Here is a 10061-nt window from a genome sequence, read left to right as displayed (position 1 = left end):
TAGCAAATTCAAAAAGCCAGTTTTTCCCCTAGGTTTACAGCTTGGGGGGGGATTCCGTTTTTTTTTTTTCGTTTTAATTTTTCTGGACTCCTTTTTAATGGTTAAATTAAATGTTATTAATCAAAAAGCATGTCTATTTAATTAAAATCTTGAAACTTAATCAGTTTAACATAAATTTATTAAAAGTCTAACAAAAATTACATGTTTAGGGCCCAAAAATGTTTTTTTTTCCAACCTTATGTTTTATTGTTTTCATTTATTCTTACAATAGCCTTATGGTTTCCTTTCCTCAGAAATTCTGTGTTGTGTATTTACATTTTTAAGGCATAAAACATTCATTTAATTTATTTTTTAATTAATGAAAATTAAACAAATTTTATTTTTTGGAAAATAAGCATTGCAGACCGTGTTTCATTTATCCCCACCCCAAACAAGTCTATAATATATAATTTTTTTTTTTTTTTTACTTTTATTACAGCCCAGGCATACCTATATACATATAGAATGCTGCATCAAACAAATTCATAAGGGGAAACATGTAAACAATAAACCAATTAAGGCATAAAACATTCATTTAATTTATTTTTTAATTAATGAAAATTAAACAAATTTTATTTTTTGGAAAATAAGGGGGATTTAATATTACAATTAAAACATTGAAGAAATATTGTATGATTATTCCTTAAAAATAAGGTTTTAATAATTTTAGTAGTAGTAGTAGTAGCCTATTCTACTGAACAATAGTAGGCTAATATATTTATCAATCAAGTTAAAGCAAACTTTTATTTTGACAGGTTGCCGTGAAAACCTTTAGTTTTACTCAAATGAAACGGTCAAATGCTCATGAAGTGACTCTTAGAGCAGTTCTGGAGATGTTGTTCATGTAGCCTATTTATGTCCTCATTCTGGAGATGTTGTTCATGTAGCCTATTTATGTCCTCATTAGTGAGACGGCAGACGTTAATATCACCGGAAGCGTCACGCGTGCTTCAGTACGAGTAGTAAACAAAAACGCGAGTCTGCGTCATTCATTAACACAGAGACACGCAGAATTCATATTTAAATAGTCGTTTTGCGGCTTAATATTTACAAATACTAGCGGGAGTGTGCTCACGTGCGCAACGAGCTTTTTACAAAGCTCATCGGTCTGAAAAGTGAGGTGTACTCTGATTGGCCAGCTATCCAGTGCGTTGTGATTGGGCTACTCTACACTTCTCAAAACTCGCGTTTGAATCATCAGTGGCAAATGATAAAAGAAAACGTACTTACGTGAGTCAGAACTGCTGGCATTTTAGTCTAACGTTACTCTCCCTGGATCAGTAAACAGTCCTCCATAAAATGTGCTGCACACATCTGAATATTTGGGTTAAGCTGTTCTGGAACAGTGTTGTAAATACAACTTAACCACTGATTTCTAGTCGTGTCCTCTTTTGGAAGGCCAAACAAAGTATTTTCGCTTTCACAACGAAACAGCATCACACACCACGGCCTAGAGTGAGCGGAGGCCGGCTTGAGTGAGCAGAGGTTGGCGGGCTTGAGAACGGCGCGGCCGGCGGATTCGACGAAGGAACATTTGGGCGACATTATGCAAATCTTCCCCACAACATGTGGGGGCGTGTTAGAACGAGCCATTTTAGGTAGGTGTGGTTGACTCTTAATTTTTATAAAGAATATCTCTTTGGATTTGAGACTTTAGTCTTTGCAACTTTACAGATCTTCTTTATGCACCAAGAGCTTGTAACACTCCAAAGAGAAAGGAAAAATTTAAATCGCATCATATGACCCCTTTAACTTGACCTTCAAGGGGGGGCGGACTGCCCCCCTAATATAATGTCAGGGGAAACACTGAAAGCTAAAGTCAGACCATTCTGTTTTTGCTTCAGATTTTGAAAAATACATTCTAATTTACATCTGAAACTGCTCATGTAAGCAGTATCTTTGTTTGGATTAGTGTTGGGCGATAAGCTCAATTTTCATATCGTCCTATCATCAGCCTGCGAGATTGCCGATACACAATATTATCGTGGTAATTTATGTAATTATTTACTTCGTTTCATTGCGAGAAAGTGAACCAACTCCAGCGTAAGGCTAAAAGCAGCCTAATGTTTTTAATATGACTGAATTTGTATTTAACATGATAACAAATTAATAGAAACATCGTAAGTTACTAATTATAATGCTTACATTTCCTCAGTTATTCAAAAAGCAGCTACAGAAAACGAGCAAAGAACATTACCAAAGAACATCATCACAAGCTCAGTCTAGCATGAGTTTATGCACTTTAGAAACACTCCCGTTAAAATCAGTGAATATACACTGTTTGATGAATAAATCTCTTATACTTACATCGCATGTACATCTGCACTTTGTTGTTTATGAGGAGAGAATTCGCAAGTCAGAATTCAGTTGCGCGCTGAACAACAGAACTCCGCTGTTTCAGTGATGACTCATCTGAACGCCTCTGATTGGCCATTGCATTTATAAGCTCAGCATAATCGTGTGTGATTGGTTAGAACGAGCAATACTGTAAAAACGCGGAAAAAGAAATATAGGCATAATGCAACAAATAAGCCCTAATATTAATTAGATAGTATTACTAGCCTGATAATAATAATAATAATAATAATCATCTTGCTATCGTCAAAGGCATCAGCCACAGGCGATATCGGTCTATCGTCGATACACGATACTATCGTCTATCGGCACAACCCTAGTTTGGATATGATTAAAATGATTAATTTTAAATGGCTACAGATACAGCCTGTAATAGAGCAAATAAACATCGTTCATGTACTCGTATTTTCATTTTTTTCTTGTCTCTTGCTTAAAAATATAAAGAAAATAAATATTTAAAAACTGTGCTAGCAGAATTAGCTTACTAGCATGGAATTGGCCATGAAAGATTGATGCATCACTAACAAGAAATGCCTGGCCAAGTGTATGGTAAATAATTCAGGATCAGGTTCAATTGTTAAAGCTTTTAAACATCAGGATATTACCAGCCCTTCCACTCAATTGGCAGTTGTGATGCTCCTTAATATTCAATGGGTGTTCCTACATTTTTTGTTGGTGCTCCTAACTTCTTGAATTTGAGAGTACCAGTGCTACCAAGCAAAAAAAAAAGTTAATTTCGAGCCCTGCATGCTTATGTTCGTGCTAAACCAGACACAGAATTATGATAATATTTCATGTTTTAACAGCAAGATGTTTGTTTGTTAATAATTTAACACCACACCCGCTACCACAGCCATATTCATGGCAAGAAACAAGTAAAAATTGTTAACACAAACTCCTTATAAACAACAACAACAAAAATATAAAAAAAAATTTAAAGTTTACCTTCAAAGATACTGGACTCTGACATAATGTGCATAAAGGAGAATCTTTACCCATTTACAGAAAACTTGAACCCTTTAACTTGATTGATTTCATATAAAGTGTATTTGTGCTATACTAATCTCATTTGGATTTTTAACAGCAAGAAACATAGAGACTGAGTCCCATCAGTTAATTGAAGAGCATAGAGACTGAGTTCCATCAGTTCAAATTTCTCTTGTCAGCCGGGTATTAAGAAGGAAGTTTAGCAGTGAGAAAATAATTGAGAGAAATGTTTCTCAGCATTAACAGGATTTGATATGACTCAGCTGTGTTTCTGAAGTCATAGACTGTGACAGACTGTGTGCCAGCACTGGACAAGTAGGCAACATATGCGTTTACGGTCTAACTGCCTAAGCAGCATATTGTGAGATAAGAAAACATGCAGCCCACAAAACGCCTACATACAATCATGTGAGAGACCAGAAGATATATCTGCCAACACTCCAATTCACAAGTATAGCAGTGATGCTCACTATGAGACACAAGCTCAGCTTTCTGCTTTTTTATGCTGTCTCTGTGAGTGACCTGCTACTGGATCTATGTCTGCATTCAACCACCCCTCACATACAGCTTGGAATCCAAGGTCTAGACAGGCAAAATTAGGTCAAGCATGATCAGTGGAATTAATGCATCCTCATCAAGTGCAAATATTTTGGTACTGTACTCAGGAATCTCGTTTGAAACTATATGTAGATTTTACCTTAAAGGCGACATATCATGAGAATCTTACTTTTCCAGGTTTTACATGCTATAATCATGTCCCCAGTGCATCTACCAACCAAGGAAACGTGAAAAATATTAACCCAGTAACTTTGTTTTGGTAAGCCTTTTTCTGCAAGCATCTGAAAAAACGAGCGCGTCTGATTTCGCTCCCTTCGTGATGTGGCAAAGGGATCTCATTATAATATTACCGCTGTAAATTTTCACCCATGGCACACAAGGAAGTTTTAAACTATTTTTTGTAATATTCATGTAATTTACATCAATACTTACCAAGATGGACATTTTGATATTGTTTGTGCAGGATTTAACCCTCTACCGCACGCATTATGATAGACCTATAGAAAAAAATATTTGAATCTTTTTCTTTTCTAAAAATGGCTTAACTTGACGTGCTGTAAAAAAAAATGGAAAAAAATATTATTTTAAAGTACTTTATGATATGTTGCCATACGGCAACAGCATACAATAGTGGATCTAACTTAGAATAAGTGTAAGCTTACTTATAATTAATATTTTTCCTCAGAAATGTTGTTTGTGTTGATTCAATTGGTGCCATTATAAGCTTTAACACAGTACTTACTAATAATGGACACCTTATACATACTTTCCAACAACTTGTGCTTTTATTTATTCTATTCTTTTTTTGCTGAAATGATTTATAATTGTTTTAATTTCATTACATTTTTCATGAATGTTATTTAAACTGCAAATTTATACAGTTAAAACAAATATAATACTGTATATAATGTATCATAAAACACTGACATAAAACCAAAAACATTGCAGTTCATGAAAATTCAGCATTATGCAATCTCTTGAGAGGAAGACTATGAACCCAATAATCCTTAAAAGATCACCTTTTTAATGTATGAAACTTCACAAAGCAGTTTTTTCATGTGCAGGAAGAGCAAGTTCTGCCCTTTACTTCTTTACCTTGCCGTAGAATATGGCCGTGCTCACTGAGGTAATGTTACCTGTATTCATATTTAATCAAAAGTAAAATTGCCATTTCAATTTGATTATATCCATAATACAAATGCCATTAACATACGACTAATCAACATTATTTCACTAGTATTAATGTTGTTATTGTTACAGCTTAACAAATTGCAGCTGACCTTGCTAGCTAGCTAAACTATTGTAATAATGTCATTCCACTATTGCACAGTGTTGCCACTTGGCAACACATACATTTGAATGATTTACCAAAAACTAATTTTATAAAAACTTGTTTGAGAGGTGAATATGTCATCATAACAGTGATGTTTTCTATTTTTTTGTAGAAGTGACACGGACTGGTCCTTGTTTGTTACTGATGTTTTAGTTTGCTTTCAGCAACTACCGACAAGAGATGGCAGTCTGTCAGAAATCTCGCCACAGAAAAAAAAACTGCATGTCATGTGACTTAATCAAAGCAAATTATTGGCTAAACTAAGGTCTTCTCTTTCCAACAAAAAAAAACGAGAACGTTCTCTTAAAGAGACAGTGGCAAGGAAATGAACAGAGTATTTTGCCATGGCTACACCATGCGGTAGAGGGTTAAGAAATTATCTGTTCATGTTATGGAGGAAAGCACAGTGCATGTAGGGGGTGTGGCCTCAATAGCCCTGCAGTAAGCAGTGTGCTGTGTGCATGTGATTGAGCAGTGTGTAGGGTAGAAATTAAACTGACATTGCATTAAATCAGGTTGTTTTAACCAAGATTATGCTGCAAGATTTTTTCTCAACTACATTCAAGTCCCCAGTTCCTGCAATTTTGCAAATTTCCAGTTTATTCCCATTAATACCCGTTAACTCCCATATATTCCGTTAATTCCCATGGAAAGTTTCCAGTCTTGAAAATTCCCGGAATTTTGCAACCCTACACCCACCTAAGCAAAATTAAACAAACTTCATTTACAAAGTCTATACAAAAGTTCTGCATTACTTCAGTATTAATCAATATTGTGCCTAACTGTGCAGACAGAAAGCACTACATGTTCAGAAGGCTGTGGGTTGGGTTAATAACATGAAACCTATCAACAAGTCAACTTATGTTGTTTGCTAATTGCTGTGATCAACTAAACATTGTACACATCTTCCATCTACCTGACAGCCCAATGAACCCCAATTCAAACCAAATTCAACTGGATTACGTAAATGATATTGGTCACATTGTTACAAAACGGTGTCATCATTGAGAATGAGTTGTACAATGTCGCCCCCTGTGGCTGTTTCGTCAGTCTCGGAAAGTAGGTCAGTTTTTTTATAAAATTCCTGCTGCGATAAATTGGGTGAAAGGGCGTAAATGTAACTGTCTCTTACCTAGTTCAATCGCCCTGTTGAACTTCAGTATTGCGTTGGATACGTCCTGTTTTTTCCAAAGACCTTCCCCTTCCAACCAGTATCGTCTCACTTTGCTTTCCGAATTAAACCATTTTTCAATCAAGCCACTGAAAATAACATTTACTCTGAGTCCGTCCACAGTAAATTGTCTGGGTGATTTGTTGGGTTTTAAACGGCAGCTTCTGCACTCTTTTGTAAGGTCATCTTCCAGACAGCGCTTACAGAAAGTGTGTCCACACACCAAGGACGTCGGTTCCGTCAATAAACACTTGCAAAGGCGGCATGAAAACAAGTCTAAATTCTGTTCATCGTCTAACTCATCGCTCTCAAAACATCTGCTTTCTGAGGTAGAGCCCCCGCTTATTGTCTTACTGACACTCTGCTCTTTAGTGCGGATCGTATGTGCTATAACTTCAACTAAAATCTGCAGTTCATCAGGTCTCAGTGCCTGGAAGTTTGCAGCGATGCAATACGAGTCCAGCGCATCGGCTATATGTCCCCCACGGGCTAGAGCGTCAGCTTTCCGCAGGGAGAGGCCACGGTCGGTGTGCTCGAGCTCGGCGAGCTGAGAGGTATAGATCTCCGCAGCCAGATCGAAGTCTCCGGCCCGGCAAGCCTCGTCCGCAACCCCGAGCATTTCCACACACAATCCCGGTGCGGTCGGTTTGGAGGGATCGTGCACATAATGTTCGGTGTGGTTTTGAATCCCAGCATCCATTGTCTGCTACACCGCATAAAATGCAAATGTCCGCTTTTAGGAAAGCGGACAAGTACAACGTATAGGGCTCGGGTTTAAAGCTTTGGTGGAATCCAGGCTACAAATAACCAAATATAGTCCTATTTTAGTTACTTCACAAAAACACCATCTTTAATGCAACATGATCGGAATACTGGTGAAAATCAATAACATGAGACCAAAGGCTAAATGTTTATAAACACTATTCATTTCCCATTCACCACTGCTTGGCCCACCAAAACACCTAAATGACTGGTTAATTTCCCGGTAAAGCAAAAAATATATATATAAAAATAAATAAATAAAATAAATGTCTCTGACAAAACAATACATAACACATCTAGCAATGTTTTCATGTAAGGTTGTAATGTAAAAAAAAAAAAGAGAGACAAACGTTTAAATATGTCTTCAAAACAAACCAGAATGAGTTCGTTGGGGTTTGTTTTGAAATCACGAGTCTCCAAACAAGTGAGCAACCAACGAAAGAAAAAGTTGAAAGCTGATTTTCACACATCGACGTCAGTGCTGATTATGAGTTTCTTGATTTCTGCCGAATGAAGCATATTCATGACCAACGTTTAGATGACCCATTAGTTTTATGTAAGACTCAATGTCTCCGGCAGCGGCACTTTGTGTAATCCTCCCGATCTCTTTGGCTTAGAATACCCTTTAAAACGGTCCTTCTCCGAATCCCTTTCATTCTGATCATTCTACAGGATGTCCATGTCTTATACGAGCCAGCAGAAACGGCAAATATTAATCAGTTGTTTTAATAAAATGGAGACAGCTGCGACGTTACCATTCGGTCCGCACTGACACGGGAAAGTGTGATACCCAGTGTTGCCAAACCCCTCCCTCAGAAAATCGCTAGAACCACCCTCAAAAGTCTCCATTTTTCACAAAAAGTCGCTAAACATGAAAACAAAGTAAATACAGGTAAATTTGATAAAGGAAAGTAAATATATATATATATACTTTACAAATGATGACAGTATAAAAAATATTGTGTTCACTGCGCAGACTCATTGGCATGATTGAGAGCAAACGTGAGAGGTCACGGGCCTACGGCAGGGTGTGGCCAAGTAAAAAATAAAAAACTCCAAAAAATCGCTAGTTTTATTTAAATATAGCTAAAATAGCTCCTTGTCGCATAAAATAAAAAAAAGTCGCAGCTACAATGAGAAAGTAGCTAAATTTGGCGACAAAATCCCCAAATTGGCAACACTGGTGATACCGTCTCCCTCGCTCTCGTTCACGTAAGAAGCACGTGACGTCAGGATTGAGGCCTCATTGGTGTGTTATATAGCTCACTTATATAATGACAAAAGAGTTGTGTAACCTAAAAGGGGCATGTATAGAAAATAGGAGATCATTTCACATAAAAAAAAAAGATATTTTTATATGATGGTTTTGATTCTATGGCACGTGAAAGATATTAAAAAACTGACAAGACATTCATAAATGCCACTTGCTACTTTGTCTTGCTCGCGAGAACTCCAGTCTGACGTATGCGGGTTCTCGCGTTATTTCCTTATCACTTCTCGCGTGTGTTTTGTTGTGAAACGTAGTTTGCGGACCAGACAGAGCTATTGGCGATTCTTCCTATTGTGAAAGTCATGCAGTGTGAAACCCCCTGTCGCCGATCCATCGTGCAATGTGAACACAGCAGCAACTGAATGCTACCCCAGATAGTCACGCAGAACGCGGCATAAGGGTAATGAAAGGTTCATATTTTGGTTTTGGGAGTCCCCAACAACAGGTTGACATGCATGCAAGGTCAAAAAACACTTTCATTGTCTTATAATAGCATTTATTTTTACCTTGCTCAAGGACTCCCAAACGATTAGCTCAACCATTAATTTTTCCAAACCCCTCCTTTGCGTGACGCTAATCTGCGGTGATTGGTCCGATTGGTCTCATTTTCATTTCATCATGCCTGTAATGCCTGATAAAGCAGCGTTTGTGAGCGCAGTGCTGCTTTGTGTACAGCTTTACCGGGGAAACAGCTATTTTTACCGCTCCTAAAGCGGCATCTAGTGGCAAAGAATGAATTTACATTTTCATTCAGACCTACGCGAAAAGACCAACAAGTGGGCAGGCAATATGCTAATGTTTCATGTTGATGTCAACATGAAATGGCTTGGGATTCGTTTTAAAAACGACTGGTTGCAATGATTCAGTCGACTCTTTCTTTTGAGAGACAATAACTTTATACACGGTGCACTTTCAGATTTAAAACTTTGCAGGATGTTTTCATTCACTTAGAGCTGTGTTACACACTGCATGAAAGGTCATTTTCAAAAATCCATAATAGGGCCACTTTAAAGTAAAAGTGAAATTTCAAACATGAGAAACATCTACATCTGTTTAATCTGTTTTCAGAGGTTACCTCAAGTCATTTAACAATCACTCACCATTTATAAAGCATACCATATTAGATAACATTTAAAGGGATATTTCACCCAAACATGTTGTTCGGTACACAAATGAAGATATTTTTGATGAAATTTGATAGCTTTCTGACACTGCATAGACAGCAACGGAACTACCACATTCAAGGCCCAGAAACGTAGTAAGGACAGTAGCCTACTGCCGCTCCCTATACGCAGAATACGCAGTTTGCGTAGGGCACCAACTCTCACGGGGGGCACCATCCCAGTTGCTCAAAAAAAACAAAAAAATACATACATATATACATTATAATACATACATAAATACAAATATAAAAATGAACATATATACATATTTCAGATTTAAAACTTTGCAGGATGTTTTTATTCACTTTTTTTTTTTTTATCGCGTTTTTTATTCAGCAACGGAACTACCACATTCAAGGCCCAGAAACGTAGTAAGGACAGTACCCAGCAAGCAATAGCCGTCATTTCAACGTCTCGGTTAAG

General features: G+C 37.2%; 1 protein-coding gene across 1 annotated transcript in view; it reads right to left on the bottom strand.

Moving 5' to 3' along the window:
- LOC107742614 (LON peptidase N-terminal domain and RING finger protein 2-like) overlaps positions 1-7988 on the bottom strand; it is an 82521-nt gene extending 74533 nt beyond the window's left edge. Inside the window, exon 1 of the mRNA XM_016555659.1 lies at positions 6405-7988. Coding sequence (XP_016411145.1) covers positions 6405-7143 — 739 coding nt within the window. The 5' untranslated portion in view covers positions 7144-7988. The remainder of the gene's footprint in view (positions 1-6404) is intronic.
- Between the last annotated feature and the right edge of the window lie 2073 nt (positions 7989-10061).

This window comes from Sinocyclocheilus rhinocerous, unplaced genomic scaffold (genome assembly GCF_001515625.1).
Source record: "Sinocyclocheilus rhinocerous isolate Xijiao unplaced genomic scaffold, SAMN03320098_v1.1 scaffold1729, whole genome shotgun sequence".
Lineage (NCBI taxonomy): Eukaryota > Metazoa > Chordata > Actinopteri > Cypriniformes > Cyprinidae > Sinocyclocheilus > Sinocyclocheilus rhinocerous.
Note: the sequence above shows the minus strand (reverse complement) of the source record. Positions and strands in the feature narration are given on the sequence as shown.